Source organism: Chlorocebus sabaeus, chromosome 12 (assembly GCF_047675955.1).
Source record: "Chlorocebus sabaeus isolate Y175 chromosome 12, mChlSab1.0.hap1, whole genome shotgun sequence".
NCBI classification, from domain to species: domain Eukaryota; kingdom Metazoa; phylum Chordata; class Mammalia; order Primates; family Cercopithecidae; genus Chlorocebus; species Chlorocebus sabaeus.
The window spans coordinates 86,374,020-86,395,968 of NC_132915.1; the positions used below are offsets into that span (position 1 = coordinate 86,374,020).

Below are 21,949 nucleotides of genomic sequence, written 5' to 3' on the forward strand. Positions count from 1 at the left end.
AGATGGCCCTAAGCTGGTTGATGAGATAACATAGGCCTGGCTCGCTGTGAGAAGCACTGTGGGGGCTTTATAGGTGATTCAGGGAGTGGCCAGCCTTGGGATGGGGACGGGGTCTTTGGAAGATGCATCAGCAGGGGAGGAAAAAAGCTAAAGGTGCTTTGTGGGCAAAGTGATGCACCTAATGATGGATTTCAGCAACTCAGCAGGAGCAAGAGAGAAAGGGTGTGGTGGAATCTACAACACACCCAGCTCATTGCACAGATCACAGAAGGTGTCTGTGAAAGCCTTTCTGCCACAAGGGGTGTAGACCTGCACTCTCCATTTGTGAGCCCTGCCAAGAATGAGGTATAGCTCACATATGTGCAGTGCCTCAGCTAGGTTTTCATTTCCGGGTTGTTAAATGTTTGGCCAGCACCCAGGATGTCCTAGAGGAGTTCAGAAGAGTCACAGACCCATGTGATGTTAGAGGTAGGCAGGACCTCAGAGACCCCCACTGCAGCCAGCTTGTTTTACAGATGGGAGCCCTAAAGCCCAGAAAGGGAAAGAGACTTACCCTGAGTGGTACAAGCAGAGCCAGGTCTTAAACTACGTCACTTCGTAATTCACACTTTCCACTCATCCTCCCTCGTGGGGCAACATGTCACCCCTGTACCTACCTTGGAGGATACAAAACGCATATGAGGGCATTGACTGGGAACGGAGATAAATGATTCACAGCAGTTGAAATATAACGAGCACTTACTACGTGCCAGTCACTGGGATGAGCACTTTAGACTGATTGCTTCATTTAAGCCCCATGGCATCTGGCATTACTGCCCCATTTTACAGATGGGGAAGCTGGTGTAAACTGGTTTGCCCTGTCTTATACAGCCAGATGTGGTGGAACTGACACTCTCGTTATTAAGTCAGCATGCCTCCAAATCTTAGCCATCTAGCTCCTGCACTTGCTGCCTGGGTTTTTCTTGCTCGGATGCTGCTACATTTCTTCCTGCTATTATTTTGTTTATTTTCGTGTCTTCTAAGGAGAAGAAACCTAATACTTCTCCCTCTTTCTTCCTCTTCTCTTCTTTTCCTTCTTCCTACTAGGGTACAACAGCTTACAGTCAAGAGACATGGTTCTGACATTGGCAACCTCTGTGACTTGGGCACATTACCTCCCCTTTCTGGCTGCTGTCATTTCTAAAATGTACTGCTGGTGGGGTTGATTCTAAACTTCTCTTAGAGACAGTACAGTAGAGTAAGTAAGAACCTCATCTGACAATTACAGAGCTCAGTATGTGTGTTAGGCTTTAAATGCTTTATATAAATGGACTCATATGATCCTCATGATCACTCTCTCAGGTAGTAGACTCCATGACCATTTAGCAATCAGGGAACTTGAGGCATAGCAAAGTTAAAGAACGTCCCCAAATCTACCCAGCTGGGAAGTTGCCAAGCTTGCCTTTGAATTCAGGCAGTTTGACTTACACCCAGGCGCTTAAAACCATGACACGAGCATCATTCGAAAACTCACTTCTTTGCTTTCTAACAGTCAGTTCCCAAGTCTGCAAAAATAATATAATTTCTACTCTACTGTATTGTTCAAGTGATTTTTAAAGCACTAAGCATGTTATAGGTGTTTGATAATATTATTATATGCCTTCAGCTCTCTGTGGATCTGTGTAGCTAAAGCAGCAGGGGAGTTAGAGCTCAATATGCTCTTGTAAAAACAGATGCACAGGCACAGAGAGGCAAACTGTTTTGCTGAGAGATATTCAGTCCTCTTATAAGAGATTTCACCTTAGCATGAAGAATTGTACATTTGGAGTCAAACATACTCAGTCAGTTCCCTGACAACACCCAGAAAAAGTACCCTCTGGTCTTCCCAGATTGGAGCTTCAATTATGCCAGATCTTCTCTGGTCAAACTAGACTCAGTCAGCAATAATCGACTACGAAGTTCTAAACCAGGTGGTAGGCAATTTCTGAATGCACTAGCATCTACTCTTAAAGAAGGATTTAAAAATCCAAAGAGGCTCCAGAAAGTCTGCTGTGCAGAGGGCACAGCAAGGGCAAAGATGTGGAGGTGGGAAAGCAAGAAAAGTTTGCAGGAGAAACAAAGCGATTCACTTGTCTAGAAGGAAGGATATGTACATAGCAAGAGATGGAGCCAGAAATGTCATCTGGATTCCACTGTAGAAGCCCTGAAGTGCCAACCTACCAGTATGCCTCGTTCTGAAGGCTAAGGTGTCTTAGCAAAAGGATGCTATATATTTTTAAAAGCAAATTTCGCAACACAAAGTACCAGATGAACTGGACAGGAGAGAGATAAACCAATGGTAGCAAAACCAGTGCTTTATGCTCCCACCTTTCATTCATGGTGGGGCCTCCCCAGTGTGAAACTCCATGAGCAGACTCCGGCTACTTCTAATACATTCTCTGTTACAAACTAAGCTCTCCAGCCAGCCCTGGCCCAAGTAGTGCTGAGGTCTGCAGCCCTTCAGGGGCAGGAAGCCAAATGCATCACAGGCCCAGGCCAAGGCTCCAGGAAATTGGGGTCAATTTCCTACTCCCCAGAGGGCCCAGGAGAATCATGGGGCCTAGAGCCTGGGGCTCTGAGAGGGAGAGTCTGGGTTCTTTGAAGCCACATGAAGCTGCGTAACTTTGCCATGAGCCCCTACAGAACCTCTGGGAGTGAACTCTGCAAGCCGCCTTGCAGCTGCATGCTCAAGATGGGCCACCCTTCTCCCAAGGCCAGAGAGGTTTCCATTGCAATTGCACCCTCCTTCTGCCGGCACAGGAGAGGCCTGGAAAGGGGCCCCTTTCTCTTCCAATCCTGTATCTTTGCAGCTGTTTTCTCACATAGGGGAGCCGCCTCAGCTTACATCAGTTCTTTTAAGGAGTTTATTCACTTTCTCATGCATTCATTCATAATTTATTCCCTCATTCATTCATTTCTTCATTTACTCACTTGTACATTTATTTCCTCATCCACGCATTCATTTATTTTCTTATTTCTTAAAGAAATACATTCTATCACTCTCCACCAATTCTTGTTATGAACAAACAAGAATTAAACAAACAATTCTTGAATGAACAAAAATGTCTATTAAGTGATGAATGAATGCACTGAGCGGCCTGGACCTGTTAGGCATTGTGGAAGACCCTGAGGATACAAGGTTGAATAGGACACCGGCCTGGGGCTTGAGGAGCTCATTGTCTGGTTGCAAAACCGATGATAAACAAATAGGTAATGTCTTGTCAGAGACATTTAGGTAGTGCCCCATGCAGAATTGAGGTGGCATGAGAGCAGGATGGGTTGTGCCAGATAAGGTGTTTGCAAGGTAGACAAGGCGGGTGGGTAGGAAACATAGCAGACGGAAGGAGCAGTGAGCATGAAAGCACAACATGTGATGCCTTCACGAATGCAGGCAATTTAAACTGAAGTTCAAGGTTGGTGGTGGTGCTCTGGAGAGCAAGAAACTGGAGAATTAGGCAGAATTAAGGCTGGGAGGGTTCTGGAGCCAGCACAGGAGTTTGCATGGAAACTGAAGGTCACAGGAAGCCATTGCATAAATTTTTGCATTGGTGGAGCACAGCCAGCTCCACTGGCCTCATGTCAAGTTTCTCATCTTATTATAAGCCTGAAAGGGGTAGAGAATATATAGCTTGTTCTTAGATCCTTCAGAATGTGGGTCCCCTGCACAGAAACCACCTGTGATTCTCCATTTCTTTTTCGTAGAGTCTAAACTACTTACGTTGGCATTTAAGGCTCCACACTTTATCTGTTACCAGCTCATCTTCCCCTTCTTCATGCCTTGAGTCATACAGTTAGAACCACACCAGGCCCTCCAACATGCACTATGTTTTTCAATGTTTGCACATGCCCTTCCATCTTCCAGGAGTGTCTTCTGTTCCTTTTCTCCCTGTAATTCCATGCATCCTTGAAAATCCTTTTCCATATATCATTTCCTCTAAGTGGCCTTCCCTGATTGTCCCCTCATAACCAGTTACTCTTCCTTGTGTACTCACAGCGCTGGTATAATATTTAACCTGCCTCACTGAGCACAGTCACAGTGACATGGCTGGTGGCTCACATGACTGCCATTCCCACTAGCCCGCAGAGGCGGGCACTGGCTCTCTTCACTTCTGCACCCCACAGAGCTGGGCACAGATTGGACACTAAGGAATCTTACTTGAATTAACTTTCTGAAATTTGGAAGTTGGAAGGGGACTTCAGGAAGGGATTATGTCTTCAAGCTGCATTTGCCTAATGCTTTGCAGAAGATAGAGAAACTGTAGTTCCCTGTTTTAAAGAATTGGGAGGAAAGCACAGATATAAATACCCCCATATCACCCTCTTCATGCCATTATTGTTGGAATGGAATGGAATGGAATAGAATGGAATGGAATGAAAGAAAGAGAAGATCAGGAAAGGAAAAGAAATGTCTTGGAAGAAAAAGCTTCTCAACTAGACTCAGATTACTTAGTCAACATATGACAGAGCCCTGACATAGGATACTTTCTCACTATTTAAGAGGAAGCAAACTTTAGTGCTCCTCATTAACCCATGCACTTACTCTCTGTGTCAGTCAGGGAGCTGATGGGCTCCTACCCTCGCAATTAAAAGAAAACTCTCACACACAAATCAAAACTATAATTGACTCTGATTGAAATTTCTGAAAGACTACTAAGCTTGGACTTGGGAGTCTGGCATTCTGAAAAGCCTTGAGCAAGTTTCTTCCTGGTCTGAGTCCTCAGTTTTCCAATATGTAAAATGGAAACACACTAACAATACCTCCTTTTCAGGGTGGTTGAGTTTCAACCATTGTTAAGAAATTGTTTTGGAACATTTCAGAGCTCTGGAGAGATGAAAAATTGTTTTCTGTTTTATTCTGAATAGCTTATTCAATTGGGGCTGGTGTCTCTCTTGGTCCTGACTGTGTTTCTCTGTTGTTCAGGGACGTGGGAGCAACATCATTCATTGCCGGAAAGACGGCACCTGGAGTGGCTCCTTCCATGTCTGCCAGGAGATGCAAGGCCAGTGCTCGGTTCCAAACCAGCTCAACAGCAACCTCAAACTGCAGTGCCCTGATGGCTATGCCATAGGTATGATGGGCCCAAGAGGGGAGCAGTAGGAGGGGAAATTCCTTCCAGCAATTCAGGGCTAATGCCTGGGTGGGTCATTGAACACCCTGATCACATGAGTCCCTGCATAGGCACTATGGAAAGAGAGATGAATGAGTGTAGACCATGCTCTTCCAAAAAGAGAATCAGGGACACGGATATGGTGACCCACTGGTGGGTGAGTGTAAACAGTTACACCAGAATACAGAAAAGCTGTCAGGTGCCTAGGTGGGGGGGACACAGAAGACTCCCAGAGGAAGGGATGCTTACGTGGGGATTTGAAAAAGCTTGTCGGGGAAGAAATGCTATTGCAGGCAGAATAAACTCTGTGACTGAGGAGCAGGAGTTATGAAAGCACATATCACATTTAGGGAAGCAATAGTAGTCTAGTACAGCTGCTTTTATTATTAATTTTAAAATTTGCATCATACTAAACATTCATGAGTACCTGATATAGTTCAGGCCCTTCGTCAAACACTTGAAAGGCATTATATCTTATCCTCGCAATAACCTTTAGTAGATGAGGGCATCAAAACTTGAGGGGATAATGGAACATGCTCCCAAATCCTGAGACCCATCCCATTCCAAAGCCTGACTTTTTTCTGTGGCATCTCAGCTGCATCCAAGATGAGCATAAACTGCATTTTCAAAATACTCTTTGTATGGTGACAGGCCAGCTCAAGAAATACACACAGTGAGGAGAGACAAGCTGGGGATGTATGCCAGGGATTTGCCTCGTTGAAACCAGGTATCTGGACAGATGCGTTAATCACAAGCACCACAGCTTTCCAGGGTACTCAGAGTGCAAGGAGTGTGACCTCATTTAAGGGCAGTGATGCTGACCTTTTGGGCTGATTCCCTAATTGACCATGATGAAAAGCCTAGGGAACTGAATGTCCTTTCTCCTGGCCAATATGATTTATGGAGCAATCGCCAGGGATGTCTGGTGTAGAAGGTTATCTGAATGTGCAGAGACCCAACATGATTTTCATCCAGCAAACAGAGTTATCACTGCATGTCCAGAAGCAAGGCCTGTGGTTGGAGAGAGAAAGTTCATGGGGACTGTCCGTCCCTTTTTGAAGATGAAAACACATGCACTCAGATAGCAGAAGTTCTTCACCTTAACTTACAGCGGGAATCAGCACTCTTGCATTTAGCCCAAGACACTGACCCTGCATGGGTCAGAAAACACCAAAGCACATGATTGCTCTAACTGATGGTTTGGAAGGTACTTTAAGATCTTATACAGCCACTAATTCATCTTGTGTGTAAGTTCTTATACAGCATCTTGTGATGCTGACCAGGAGGGTTGCAGAGAGATGGGATCTTACAGGACCTGCTAATATAGGCATTCTAGAAGGTGGGGCAACAAGTGTTGCCGTGGTGAGCAGCATGGGCTGCATCATCCCAAGGCCAACACTTTCTTTCTCCTTTCCATCATTCCTGATAGGTGTGTGTGGTCCTGATAGGTGTGTATGTCTGTGAGGGGGTCCCAACCTCCAGCTCAATCATAATATGCAAGTGAATATTCATTCATACTCTTAACTGGCATTGAGTGGCCCTGTGAGAAAAAGCCTAATTAAGTGACCTTTAGGGAAAAACTACAGAAACAAATTTGCTGCATATCTATACCCACTGACACATTCAAATACATTCACATGTTCATACATAAACACATGCCACATGCTGAAATGTTTCATAACCAAACAGCCCCAAACACATACATCATATAGTAAGCTCATGCCTAACACCTACGCATCAGCCAAATACCACACAAATGCATCACTCACACAAACACATACACACACAGGTAGCACATAAACCTATACATAGCACTCACATGCAGTACATACAAATCTCATACTTCAACAAACGCAAACACATTTTATGTCCCAAAGCATGTCAAACACACAGAAAGATGAACAAAAGGCAAACAAATCTCACAGACGCATTTACACATTTTATTCACATGTCTCAACTGTATGCAAATGAGTACAATACCTGGCTCTCTTCTCTCCATCAGAACAGTGGAGAAAAAGGGGAAGGGGTGGGAAGGTGGTATTTACCTACTTATTATTTTCATGGTCAAAGCAGAAAGGGGAAAAAATCTATGTGATATTGCAACCTGAATTAACTCCCCTTTCCTGTACCCCAAGTCCCCACGGCTGGTGCCCAGCTGTCCATCTTATGAACGTGATAATCCAGGGCAGATGATGAGTGCATAGGGACACTGGAGGAGAGCAGAGAGAAAAAGCCACACAGGGAGACAGGAAGGCTGAGGATGAAAGTGAGAAGCAAGGCAGGAGAGCAGTTGTTGCTCATCCACTCCTCAGCCCCAGCTGTATCCTCGCTTTCCTTCAAATGCCCCTGACTTCCACCTCCCAGGCTGAGCCCTTCCCTGGGGAGAATCCACTTTGCCAAGGAGAGGGATTTGATCACTGGCCTTATAAGCAGGGGTGAGATATCTGTCGGGCTTAGGGGCTGGAGGGCACCTTCTGGAGTCACCCAGACCAGCTCCCCCTACGTGCCTCCCCCAGGCCACCTGGGGAGGCTTCTGTGGCAGTTATGAGCCCTCAGAAAGTTGCTGCTGCTGCCACCAGGGCTGCCACCCTCCCTGCGCCTCCCGGGAAGGAGACGCAGAGGCCTGGTGAGATCACCACTCTGTAAGGATGCCAATTACGGCTCATATATCACAACACAGCAGCTTGGTCCTAAAGCCCCAGAGCTGGCATGGGGGAGGGGAGCCTAGGAGAAGGAGACGCAGAGAAAGAGAAATTAAGACACGACTGCTGCATTGGACAGCAAGTGTCTCCTGTTTTGACCACGGTTCTTTTTTTTTTTTTTTTTTAATTTTATATTTTTTTCTTCTCTTGGGATAAGATAGCCTTTGTCTATTTCTCAGAGGCTGCATTTTTTTTTTTAAAGAATTTTATTATCACAGCCTTGTCTCATCTTTGCTACCTAAAAACTCCTTTAGAACTGGTACTCACGATAAAGCATACCCCATAAGCAGTTCCTCTGATTGCTTAGGGATCTTTGCTCCTTATTCTCATCACTCATCGTTTTTGTCTGCTTGTGTTGTCCCCATTTCTTGTCTCTCTGGCCCCTCACCATCTCTCCTGCTTCGATGGCTGCCTCCTTCTCTCCTCTCTCCGTGTGGCTGCATTGTATCGATTGTGGGGCCTGGAATTAGAGATGTGGCTCTCACCTCAACAGCTTTGTGCCCTGAGCTTTGTGCCTTTTGGCTCTCCAGCCTGTGAAACGGGTGTCATGACTGAAATGGGCTGGATTTGCAGGGAAATCAGGTAACATAGGAAAACCACTGGGTGGGGCCAGAAATTGCCCCTAGTCAGACTCAGTGTCCCTGTGTGTGAAGTGAAGGGCTTCTACTCAGGAGGCCGAGGCGGGAGAATCGTTTGAACCCAGGAGGCGGAGGTTGCAGTGAGCCGAGATCGTACCACTGCACTCCAGCCTGGGTGACAGAGCGAGACTCTCATAATTTAAAAAAAAAAAGTAAAAATAAATACAAATTTAAAAAGTGAAGGGCTTTTAAACATGGCCCTGCCTCTGCCACTCCATCTTTGCTCTTTCTTTAGATTTGTGAGCCTCTTAGACTACAAAGGATGATAAGATGGCAACAGGAAGGGCACTGGATAGATTGTATATATATACATATACATGTATATATGCCTCTATATATATTGCATGTTTATGTGTGTATGTATATACATATCTGTTTGTGCATGCCATGTTAGTCATTCAGCTTTTCATGGACTCATTACCTGATTTTTTTTTTACATCATATATATATATATACACACACACACACATATATATTCTACGTATATATGTATATTTGGAAGGGGGCTTCTAAAATAGCTAATACATACATATGTGTATTTGGAAGGGGGGGGCCTTTAAAATAGCTAATAGAATAGGATATTTAAAGAAAAGAGGTGACTTGCTCCTAGTGTTTGGAGGGTGGTTTTGATACTGACAGAGAAATGGCCTCCTTCAGGCCCAGTCGGATTCTGACCGGTTGTTTCTTTGCCCACATGAATAAATAAATGCCTCTTTGGGGTACTGAGTACTTTCCATGGACTAGGCTTGATTTTTCAGATGACCGCAGGATGTGTAAGGTCAGGGTAGAGAATGAATGAGTTGAATTAGAGTCAACTTGTCAACCCACAGTCTGGAAGTCAACTATCTTCACACAAAAGTTCCTGGACCAAGGGCTTCTATGTAGTAGCCCTATCTCTGTTAGTCATTTACCCCTTCTTTGACTCATTATCCGATTTTTAAAAATTCCTTTATCCATTTAATTCATAATTTACTCATTCACTTATCCATTTATGTACTTACTTCCTCCTTTATAAGATACCTAAATGCATATTCATCTGTCAGTCATCATGCCATTCATTTATCCATTAATTCACTCATTTCCTGATCCATTGATGTATGTATTCATTCACTGTCTCTTACACTCATTTCACATATACTTATTGAGTGCCTATAATCTGCCATGCATAGTGCCAAGCTCTGGACATAGAATGGGGACCATAGGTAGTACTGGCCCTATAGAATTATAGTCCAGCAGGGAAGAGAGCTATTGATATCACACTCACCAAGCAAACAGGAAATGGTCACATGACAATTCTGTCATGGGCACCTATGAGGGGCTTGGCCTGTCAGGAAACCATGGAGGTCTTCTCTGAGCAAGTGGCATGCGATTGAGGTCTGTGGGATCATTAAAAATGCACTTGTTGGAGTGGGAAGGGTCTTTAAGGCACAGGGAAGGGCAGGGATGAAACCCTGGGGAAAGAGAAGCTGGTATTGCATTTATGTGCTCATCATTCACTCAGCCAGTGCTCTGAGCTCTCCTTGGGTGTCAGACACCGGGTTAAACTCTGAGATGAATCAGGCACATCTAATGATGGAGTACTCTCACTCAGTTGTGAAAATCAGGGCAAACTTCTTAGAAGAATTGAACTGGCCCTTGAATAATGGATAGAATTTGGTTATGGGAAGGCAGATTGGGGGACATTTCAGGATATGGGATGAACAAGAGAAGAAGGACAGAGGCTGAGAATTGTGGGACTCAGATGGAAAACCAAGTGTAGAACCAACCAGAAAGTGAAGGTGGTCAGTGAGAGAGAAGATTGACCAGACTGCAGGAGGCACTGAGTGCCTAGCAAAGGGGGCTGTATTTTGTTCTGGATGTGGGGAGCCTTGGAAAGGTGTTTGAGCAGAGGAGGAGCTTGATCAAACTAGGGTCAGGGCCAATGAGGGTGGCCGCAGGAACCAGCCAGATGGGAGGCATGTGAATGGAGTCAGGGAGACCAGAGGTGGCCCTGCCTGGGGAGCCTTCTCCTTCCCACTGCCTTGAGGTTGGGTAGCTGAGTCCACTGGGGACCAGGAAGTGGCAGGGCCCACTCTGCAGGAGGACAGTTTGCAGCTGTCGAGGGTCTGGGGCCTGAGCCGCTGCCTCATGCTGTGCTTCCCTCAGGGTCGGAGTGTGCCACCTCGTGCCTGGACCACAACAGCGAGTCCATCATCCTGCCAATGAACGTGACCGTGCGTGACATCCCCCACTGGCTGAACCCCACACGGGTGGAGGTGAGTGACCAGGGACATCTACCCACCTGCAGCTAAGCGGGGGGAAAATGATATTGTTAAGCACTTGCTATGTCCCGGGCCTGAGTTCATTCTTTCACATATATTATCTCATTTAATCATCACACCTGCCCTGTGGGTGTGTGTTGGGGGGAGGTGGGGTAGAGTGGGGAGGAGACTTACAATCATTTCTCTAGTCTTTAATACTTTCTCTCTGTCAGGTCCTACGTGAAGGGCCTTTTATTTACTGTCCCACTAAATGCTGATGTCAGCCTAGGAATAAACTGTGGCACCAATAACAGAGGTAGGGAGCATAGAGCCGGGTTTCAGACCTGAGTCTGTCTGGCTGGAAAGTCCATAATCATAATGATGGTGTTGTGTGGCTTCTCTGGTGCCCTCCTGTGTAGCCTTCCACTTTACATAGCCTAGGTTTCTGGTATCTTTCTCCAAGCTTTACCTGTTTCAGGGAAGGCAATTAATAGGTGTCCAGCAAACTAGTAATATCGGTTGTTTGTGGAGAACCTGCCATGTTCATGTGTCCAGTGCTTAGCACGAAGACTCCATTTCAGCCTCAGTACAGTTGTATGAGACCGGGGTCATTGTTTGCATTTTCTGGTTGTGGACACTGAAATCTCAGAAGTGAGGTGATAGACCCTGAACCAAGGCTTGAACCCAAACCTGAGTCTGAGCCCTGTGTGTTTCCCATGGTGCCAGGCCGGCATGCCCCCAGCCAGATGACTACAGAGGCCCCCACCTTGGGGCAGTGTCGGTTTGACTTTGAGATTGGCTTTTCCCACTCGCCTTTGTGTCACCCAATCAACTGGGGCCCCTGGAGCTGATGTAGGCCCTGCTTTTGTCCCCCAGGACATCACAGGTCCAGGCCTCATGTGTCACTCTGGGCACTGGCTCTTCACCCTGGAGAAACTGAAAGAAGGAGACCGGGGTTGGGGCGCGGGTGAGGTTTAGCTCTATGTCTCTCCACCAGACTACTGCCTGGGGTGCTGAGAGGCCACGGAGCCAGGGAGCTGCCATCTGCCTGCCTGCTACAGATCACGCTCTGGATGGCTGGGCAGAACCTGATACTGGGTGTACTGTTTCTCAAATGCGCTGAGGGCACAATTGCCAGGGCTTACTCAGCACTCTGGGCGTATAGACCTGGCCAGACCTCCTCCACTCTTCTGTGTGCCCCAGCATACTCCTCCCCTCCTTTTTGCTTCCTCTTTCTCTTCTGCTCTCTCTTTTCCTGTCTCCATCTTACTCTAATTTTTTTCCTATCTCTGTTTTTCCACTCTGTTTTTCTCTCCTGCCTCTTCTGATATACCTTTCCCCTTGTTCTGTCTTCCTCCCTCCCACACTCTCCTTTCCATCATCCCCTCTGTTTCTCTCTCCCTCTGTCTCTGACTCTCTCCATATCCACAAGATAGCCCTGTTTCCCAAACCTCAAGCTCTGTCATCTGTTTCCTCCACCATTCCTGAACCAGAATTCCTGCACAGATTCCCCTGAATGCCCCATTGCATCCTGATATGCTCACATACCCAGGCATGCAGGGATCCCATATGTCAGAATCTCAAGGCAGCTAGAGAAATCAAGAACAGGCTCCTCATTGTACAGATAGGGAAACTGAGGCCTATAGAGGAAGGCGGCTGGTCTACACAGGCAGCACAACTGCAATGACAAGCTGGACTTGTGATTGGCAGTTCCTTCAATACTACCAGCTCTCCTTCCTTTTCCCACCCTAACTCCCACATACCCGAAAGCAGGTGAGTTTGACTCATACACAGAACAGACATAGGAGACCTCCCTCTCACCCCGGTATCAGAGATCTTCTTGGCCTGGCCCAGCCTCCCACTTAAGACCTTTTACCTACCCCCTGGGCAAATTCCCACCCTTCCCTCTGTGAGCCCTGGGCACTAAAGAGTTCAGTTATAATTCACTGTGAAATAAATCCAGGGATTTGAAAGCCTGAAAGCTTCCCCCTCTCCCCACCATTGCACACCCGCTGCCTGCCTGCCCCATCCCCCACCCAGTTCCCTGGTCTGCCTGCCTTTATTGATGCTGGCCTACCGAGAGAACCATAACGAGGTTCAGACCTCCACTGGTCTCTGGAGGCCTCATTATCCAGGAGGAAAAAAATGTGGTAGAAAAAGGGAGGAGGGCGAAGGGCAGAGATTGATGATTTCCAGGAATAAGGCAGAGAAGTTGGCCTCTGCTGCACCCTTGCCCCTTGTGCGGTGAGAGCTACAGAAATAGAGCTGCTGGTGCAGGCATTTCCAGGCCAGAAGAGGCCCTGGATAGCTCCTCTGCTTTCTGGGGGTCTGCCCGCGAGCACCAGTGCAATTTAGATAGCTGGGGGTGAGGCTCTGCTCCAGCTGCTGCCACTTTTATCCCCAGGGTAAGAGAGTGAGAGTCAAGAACTGGCATTTACAGGGCACTTGCTGTGATCGGGCACTGGGTCAGGCACCTCCAATCCTTTATTTCCACCCCCACCCCCTACCACACACGCATAACCACACACATATGTCCCTATCAGGTGGGTATTAGTCTCTTCCTGCTTCCAATGGAAGTAATGGAATCTCAGAGGTGGAAGCTACTTGCATAAGAGAAGTTGAAGAGAGACCCAGGCCAGCCTGATAGTTTACTTCAGCTATCCCTGCAGCGTTTACGAAATGTAGAGTAATAAAGGCAATACATTTACTGATGGCTTACCAGGGATATGCTGGCAAATAGTTAACAGCTGGCTCTCCACAAACATTAAACTCTGATTCGTAGCATTTCCCAACTTCTGCGATACAAATATTCCTACCGTGGTGGATTTCAAGGTTTGCAGGTTGCTGTCACTGAGCACAAAGTTGGGAAGATCCAGGCACAGTTGGCTCTTGAGAGCCTATGCAAGCCAGCTGTGGTCCACCACTGACACTTAGTCAACACAGGCTCTATTTTAAGTCCTTTACATATATTGACATGAATGAAGAGAATGAGGACTACTTAGATGAGTGGTATGTCAACATTGAGATCACAGGTCATGATGAGGACACCAGGACAGTGAGCTTTGTGAAGGCAGGACCATGGTCATATTAGTTACCATAGTACCTCCCTCAGTGCCTAGCACACAGCAGGTACTTACTAAATATTTATGATTGCTGAGTCAGGTGACCAAAGTTTTAGTGTAAGCTCTGGCGCCTTCCTGCTGTATGTCCTGGAGCAAATCCTGTCACTTCTCTAGGCCACAGTTTACCTAGTTGTGAAGTGAGAGCTAGGCTTCACTCAGAAGTCACAAACTGAAATGCCACCTGAACCAGGCAGGTGGAGAAATGAGTGAAGCAGGCCAAACATACATCTTTTGTACATTAAATACTGAGCCAGCCGGGCACGGTGGCTCATGCCTGTAATCCAAGCACTTTGGGAGGCCAAGGCAGGTGGATCATCTGAGGTCAGGAGTTCGAGACCAGCCTGGCCAACATGGTGAAACCCCATGTCTACTAAAAATACAAAAATTAGTCAAGCGTGGTGGCGCACGCCTGTAATCCCAGCTACTCAGGAAGCTAAGACAGGAGAATCGCTTGAACCTGGGAGGTGGAGGTTGCAGTGAGCCGAGATTGTGCTACTGTGTTCTTGCCTGAGCAACAAAGTGAGACTCTGTCTCCGAAAATAATAATAATAATTAAAAATAAACACTGAGGTATATTAGTAGTAGTATTTACTGTAAATATTTTGGAAAGAAAGACTTGCAGAAAAATATAACACCCATACACATACTACCCAACTTAAGAAATAAAACCTTTACAGATACTGTTGAAGTTCTTTTCTATTTTTCTTTTTTTCAATTTTTTAATTTTTTTTTTTTTTTTTAGTGGAAATGAGGTCTCACTATGTTGCCTAGGCTTATTTTGAACTCCTGTCCTCAAGTGAGCCTTCTGTCTCGGCCTCCCTCTTTTCTTTTTTATTGAGCTATAACTTACTTCCTTATCGTAAGTGTAAGGCATTATAAATTGTTTTGTCTGTGTACACTCATGAAACCACTACTCATATTAGGATGTGGACCTGTCCAAATCTTCAGGGAGTCCTCCCTCCCCATGCCAGGCAATTTCTCCAGCACCAAGATAACTGCTGTTTTGTTCTCTATCACTATGGATTGGTTTTGCTAAATTATAAATTTATTTGTAGACTTGGTCCCTATCTCTAAGAATTGGTTTTGCTTATTTCTAAACTTCATATAATTGGAAATCATGAGCCATTTTCATAAGTGTATTTTCAATTTCTATAAAGAGAAACACAATGTACCTCCTTTTTTGTGTCCTAAGCCTTCTTTTTCTCAGTCCCCTTCCCTGTACGTGCACTTTTGAAAGTGATTAGAGGTACAGAAAAGTCTTCCTCTAATCTAATAAACAAAATGATACAAACTCAATAATAGGTGGAAATGCCCCTCAGGTTCAATGCTGGAGAGACTGCAGGGAATGGTGGGGACTATGGCAAACTATGGAAAACACGGTTGTTGTTTTTCTGCTTCCAAATGGGGACAGCATTAGCCAAGTGCAGCAATGTGGAAATGTGGGCCTCCTGTGGCCAAATTTTTCATTTTTTCTTGGGTACAAGAAACCTGGCGTTTTTAAAATTTGAAATATCTTTCTTTTTTAAAAATTTTGGCAACTAATTTTGACTTTTTAAAAACACTTGTATGCCAAACCAAACATTTCTGTGGTTTGTGTAGCCTAGAAGCTGTTGGCTTGCAACCTTTGGATGAGACAGACTATTCCAGTCTGAAGATCTAGAATTCTGGGGTGGCAGCCTGTCTCCCATCAGTTCCTAAGAAATAGATCCAATTTGCTCACACATCGTCCCTTGCCCAGGGATGCTGAGAGTGTTTCACAATAGAAAGTGCATCTCCCTATCCTCAGAACCTTATAATTCCTTTAGGTGCTGAGACCTTGGCTTTTATAATAGCTTCTGGAAAAAAAAAAAAAAATGGGAGGAGGAAAGAGAGGGAGGGAATGACTTAAGGAAAGGAGAGATAAATTGCCATTTATTGACTATGTCTAATATGTAGACATGGTTTGCTAGGCAATTCTATATACGCCACTTCATTTTGTCTCCATCACCCCCCAGTGAGGTAAGGATTATCACGTTACAGATGAAGAAGCTAAGGCTCAAAGAGGTTGTCATTGCCCAATTCACATAATGAATGTGGCAGAATTAGCTAGCTAATTGCACGGCATTCCATCCTGCAAGGGCAACCCTCATACATGTCTTTCAAAAATGTGCAACACATGCAGACAGAGAATGCAAAATTCATTTGTGAAAAGAAGGTAGCTTTGTGAAAAACCCTGCCGAGTGTCTAAAGGTCAGAGGCCGAATGGTTCTGAGTGACTGTTAAATCCAGTCTAACTGACATAGAGATGGAGAACTAAGTGCACTGGAGGGGAAGCCCATGGACAAAGAGATGCAGCCAGAATCTACTGATTTTTTTATTCATTTATGGACACGCTCATACATTCGTTTATTTGATTGTTCATTTGTTCATTTACTTATTCAATAAACATCGAGTATGCACTTCCAAGTGGCAGATACTCTTCAAACATTAGGAATACGAAGTGGGAAAAGCCTAGGCTTTTAAAAAGCTCTCCCTGGAAAGAAGCTAGAAACTCGGTGGCTGATAACAAAAAGCAAATAATTAATAATAATAATAATAACTGATATGATTTGCTCATAGCAGGTCCCAGAAATCAAGGGAAAAAGCTAAGGGGAAAAGGGCTCATCTTAGAAGACATCCAGGAGAGGTGTCAGATCTGGGCTTCTGGATGAGGGGGCTCTCTTAGATGCCTTCTCACATATCTTTGGCTCTGCTTGGGGCCTGTCTTCTTGGACCTTCATCTTTTAGATGCTCTACCCCCTCCAACATTTGTCTCAAAGGGCCTCTCCACCTTTCTGAACTTTGGTCTTCCCATCGGTCAAAAAAGTAAGCTATTTTATACTTACAGCTTCAGGGGATGGTATACTTTGAAGGAGATTATGGTGTTCAAAGCCTAGACCTTAAAACCAGATAAATGTGGGTTTAATTGCTGACTGTCACTACCTATGTGTACGATTTGGGGCAGGTCATTTAGCTTCTCTGTGCCCCAGTTTCCTCTTGTGTAAACCAGAGTCAAAAATAGTACCTATCTCATAGTTATGGTGAGAATTACATGAGATGAAAGCTCCGAGCCCAGGGCTTAGAGCATAATATTTATTAAATAGAGAATTTTGTGCTGATGAGGATGAGGATACTGGTGGTGATGATGGTATTGATGTTGGTGGAGGTGGTGATGTTAGTGATGGTGTTTTCATGCTGCTGCTGATGGCAGTGGTAGTGGTGCTGCTATGATGATGATGGTAAAAAGAAGATGGTGCAGATGATGGTGGTAGTGTTGGTGGTGCTGTTGATGATGATGGTGGTGGTGGTGATGATGATGGTGGTGCCAGTGGTGTTGATGATGATGACAATGATGATGATGGTAATTTCAGCCAGGAAGAAAAGATAGTCTGTTCTTCCTACCACCAAGGCAGGAAATGAAAGCCCTCTTACAAAACCTTATCTGAAAAAGCTGTGACTGGGCTAGATGTCTCACTGGAATCAAGAGGAAAAAGGCTGACATTTGAGGGGCCCCATCTGGGATCTCCCAACTTCTCCTATAAACAGCCTAGCCATTCCTTCAGCTCCCACTGCCTGTCCCCTTTCCCGGTTCTAGCACACAGAGGGGCCCTGTAGTGAGACAGGTGGGGCGTGCAGCCCTGAGTAATAGTGGAAAATCCAAAAGCCTTGGAAAGATAAATAGGCTTATGCAGATAGTATAAAAGTCCTTTTTCCAAACTCACGTCAGGTAAACCTCAACTGACAGAAACTTGTACAACCACACCAAGACACTCCTACAGATGGATTAAATTAGCCCTCAGATAAACAGGGGAAGGCATGGGCATCAAATCCCTAGTGAATTCTAACTCTGCTGTTTTCTACTTCTTGAACCTTTACCAAATGCCCTCCAACATCTATGGATTTTGACTGGGAACAGACTGTCATACTGAGAGATGAAAATCTGGTTAAGAGAATGAAAGGAGATGATCCTCTTCACCCAGCCCCATGGCTGGGAGGCAGAGGGGGAAGAATATAGCTTAACTGGAAGAAAGGAATACTGAAACAACCCAAATTCCCTCATTTGTATTTGTATCACATTCCTTCATGTATTTCTTCACTGTGCTCCATGCTTCACCCTGGAAGGATACAGAAATGTCTACAACTCAGGACCTGCCCTCAAGAAACTTACGCAATTGATACTAGGTTTACCATTTTCACATCATTTATATGAATGCACCATCTCAACAAGTCTATTAAATTTTCAGTACCCATCTTATGGATGAGAGAACCAAATCTCATAGTGGAAATGTACAAAGCAATTGCAAATCAGAATTGTAACCACATCTGTCCTATATCATGTCCCATGACTTTTCCCCTATACCAGTTTATGCATGTATTGGGGACAGGTAGACAATTTCAACAGAAGTAGTAAGAGACAAGATAGTAGATTTCACATTGCAAGACTGATTGGAAGATCATCAGGTTAAGCTCTTTCTCCAAGGTCTTTGATTTACTTGGAGGATGAGAGTGGCTACATTCAGCCTATACTAAACTGGTCCTCTAAACTAGACTTGTTTAGAGGACAAGTCTAGTGCTTGACCTTAGATGATCTTCTGATGCTCTAGAAGACAGGAAGACAAGTAAATAAATTATTGTCCATTGGTAAGATCATCTCTCTTTTGAGAAGAATCTGTTCCTTTATAAAATAAATATTTATTTAGCATCCCCTGTGTGCCAGGCATTGCTGAAGGCATGGCATATCTAATGTGAACCTGACATGCTATGGAGCAGAGAAGAAAGGCACCCAATCCAGTCTTAGGGTCACCTGATTCCCTTTGTCACAACCTCGCCAAGAAACCTAATTACAATTTGGCTCCCATATAGGTCTGCCCTCAGGGAGAGAATAGGCTGTTTACATGAATTTTCTACATTCTGGCCCATGTGACTGTTCATTTTTTAATTAAAATTAATCAACTGGCCTCTCAGTCAGTCAAACAAGCTCTGATCATGTGGACTTCCATGGCTGTTTGTTCACAGTTGCCTCTCACTACACATCTAAGCATGTACCATTTTATTTCATTTTATTCTTTAAAGAAATAATTGTAATCTGGCATGAAAACTGGGGCATCTATGGAGAATAGAAAAGGGAGCTTCTAGGAATTTTTTTTTTTTTTTTTTTTTTTTTTTTTTTAATGGAGTCTTGCTCTGTCACCAGGCTGGAGTGCAGTGGCTCAATCTCAGCTCACTGCAACCTCCGCCTCCCGGATTCAAGCGATTCTCCTGCCTCAATCCCCCAAGTAGCTGGGACTACAGGCACATGACACCACACCCAACTAATTTTTGTATTTTTAGTAGAGTTGGGGTTTCACCATGTTGGCCAGGATGGTCTCGATTTCTTGACCTCGTGATCCGCCCGCCTCGGCCTCCCAAAGTGTTGGGATTACAGGTGTGAGCCACCGCACCTGGTCAAGCTTCTAGAATTTTTATGGTAGCTGTATCCCTGATACTATGTTATTTTTCTAGTCTTATTTAGCTTTCTCCTTTCACCCACTTTAAAAAATATCATCATGTTGGATTTTATGTTATGAGCTTTATTAAATCATTTCTGAAACAATTGGTTATTTTCAAATCCTGGTTTCCCTACCTAACAGCTATGGAGCATGGGGAATTTACTCTCTTATGACATAAGATTAATGCCCACCTCACAGCATCATGGCAAGAAATAATAAGATAATGCATGCAGTAATTAGCACAACAAATATACTCAATATATTTTAGTAGTCATTATCATCATCATTATTATTTTTAAAGAGGAGGCTATAAATAAGTGCCTATAAGCTCTGCCTGATGGGGCTAGGAAAAGTGCCAAAGAAGACATAAGTTTTGAGCAGACATTGAAAAGATTCTCAAAGTGACGAAATGGGGAAGGGCATTCAGGGAAGGGGAAGAGCAAGAACGAATTCACCGTGGGCAACCTCAGGGAACTGTGGGCAGACCTGTATGACATGGCAGCAGGTGACAGCAGAAGGGGTTCTCTGCCTTTCCAGGGTTTTGAACTATAGGTTGGTTCATAATAGCCCATTTACTCTCAGGCTGCAGTGTGCATTGGAGTCATCTGACAGGCTTGCTAAAATGCAGTCTCAGGGCCTGGCCTCAGAAAATCCAATTCATTAAATCCAAAGCAGGTCTGAGGAATCTGCCGGTAATTTAACACACTCCCACGGCAATGCTGATGAAAGTGGTCTTCAGCTCATGCTTTAAGAAATGCTTCTCCACGCTTTTCTCCCATCCTCCTGCTGTAGCCACACACATGTATGCACACATACACATGCAAACACACACATGCGCATGCGCGCGCACACACACACACACACACCCCTCCTCCCCCAACCTTATCCCAACTCCACGAATGGGTTGAACATTAGTCGAGAATTTTCTGAAGGGCCTTTCTGATTGTGTCTCCACCCCCAAGTTCTGCTTCTCCTCAACCCTTGTTCCTGCCAGGGAAATACAGAACCATGACACATACGGTGAACACAAATATTATTTTAATCTTATGGCTCCTGTTATTGCAAGTACCCAGGCAAGTTCTCCATGTAAAAGCCAGGGTGAGGTCAGGACTTGGAAGGTCCCAGAAGAGGTGGGGTAGTTGAATGTGATGCCAACATGGAGGTGGGTCCCTCCCAATCCCAAGCCCATCTGACCTCTCTCTCCCTCTTCCCACAGAGAGTTGTCTGCACTGCTGGTCTCAAGTGGTATCCTCACCCTGCTCTGATTCACTGCGTCAAAGGCTGTGAGGTGAGTAACCAGGAAGGCACTCCTCAGTTCCCTGGAAATAATCCTGCTGTTGTTATTGTTATTGTTATATTAATGTTGGCTATCCTTTGCCATACCTACTGAGTGTTGAAAATATCCATTTAGCAGACTTCTTGGACAGGGATTAGCAGCCTCATTTTACAGATGATGGAATTGAGGCACAGAGATATAAAGAAGCATATTAAAAGGCATAGGGAATGGAGCTGGGTTCCAGGCCAGGCTTTTGTGGCTCCAGAGCCTGTGGTCTACAAAATATGGAATCTGTAAGAAAGGAAGGGCAGGAGGCTATAATGATTTACTGTCTAGAATATGCTAATGTTGGAAATTTACCAACATTGTTACATTTAACCTTTACAGAGTCATGTGAGGTGGTTTTCTTTTTAATTTCCATGTTACTGATGACCCTTACTTGCAGACCTATTCCTTCTGCCCCACATCTTAGTCATTTACTCATGCCTCAACCCTAGAAGGAATATGAATGCCTTACACCTAACCATTGAGCTGAAGTGGAAGAGCCTTTATAACCCTTAAATTCTATGACTTCACAGTTGAGCCATTCCTTAGAGCTTGGAATTATAGAGATCTGGATCGGTGTCTCAGTGACAAGCTTGGGAGGACTCAAGAAGCATGGTTCTTGGGACATCAGCTGTGTCCTGAAGGGAGGGCTGTCCACGGAACTCAAAGACATTTCTGCACATTACTCTGCCCCTTGTGGCTCTTCCCAGCTGGCAGTGAAAAAACGGTCCCAAATCCCTTCCAGGTGGATGGCCGAATCTCTGTGGTTCATCCAGAGCCCACTGAGGAAAACGCAGGTGAAAAGGATCAGACCATGCCCTAGAAAAATTTGTATTTGATGAAAGTATTAGAACGCCAGAACCAGAAAGACTCTTTTACTAATCTCAACTAACCTTTTATTTTTAAAATGGGTAAACAGAGACCCAGGCAGTGGCTGGATCTAAAATTTGATGGAATGCCAAAACTGGGAAGGCTCTTAATTTGATCTAGCTCTATTTTCTTGGTGTATAGAGTAGAAACCAAGGGCCAGAGAGGGGATGGAATGTCCAAGTTTGCACAGCATGATAACCACAAAGACAAAACATGGGCCCAGCTCTTCTAACGTCCAGGCTGGTGCTTTTCTCCTGCTGCCTGCCTATGATCCATTCCCTAATCTGTGTCACAAGACAGTCCCTAGGTCATACATTTTTTTCTCTGCATTGTTGAGGGATTTCCTGAGGGCACTTGACATTGTACTTGACTTTAGGAACCCCATTCTCCCAGGCTTCAATTAGGAATGGCAAAATCAAAGCC

The 21,949-nt window shown here is 44.9% G+C and overlaps 1 protein-coding gene and 1 long non-coding RNA gene across 2 annotated transcripts in view; one reads left to right on the forward strand and one right to left on the reverse strand.

Annotated features, from left to right (window-relative positions):
- Positions 1 to 6,028, reverse strand: part of LOC140712981 (uncharacterized) — a 79,176-nt gene extending 73,148 nt beyond the window's left edge. Inside the window, exon 1 of the long non-coding RNA XR_012094868.1 lies at positions 5,949 to 6,028. This is a non-coding gene — a long non-coding RNA (uncharacterized lncRNA). The remainder of the gene's footprint in view (positions 1 to 5,948) is intronic.
- PAPPA (pappalysin 1) overlaps positions 1 to 21,949 on the forward strand; it is a 248,975-nt gene that overhangs the window by 203,341 nt on the left and 23,685 nt on the right. The window contains exons 18-20 of the mRNA XM_073021874.1: positions 4,940 to 5,087; positions 10,612 to 10,721; positions 20,552 to 20,623. Of these exons, the coding sequence (XP_072877975.1) occupies positions 4,940 to 5,087; positions 10,612 to 10,721; positions 20,552 to 20,623 (330 nt within the window). The remainder of the gene's footprint in view (positions 1 to 4,939; positions 5,088 to 10,611; positions 10,722 to 20,551; positions 20,624 to 21,949) is intronic.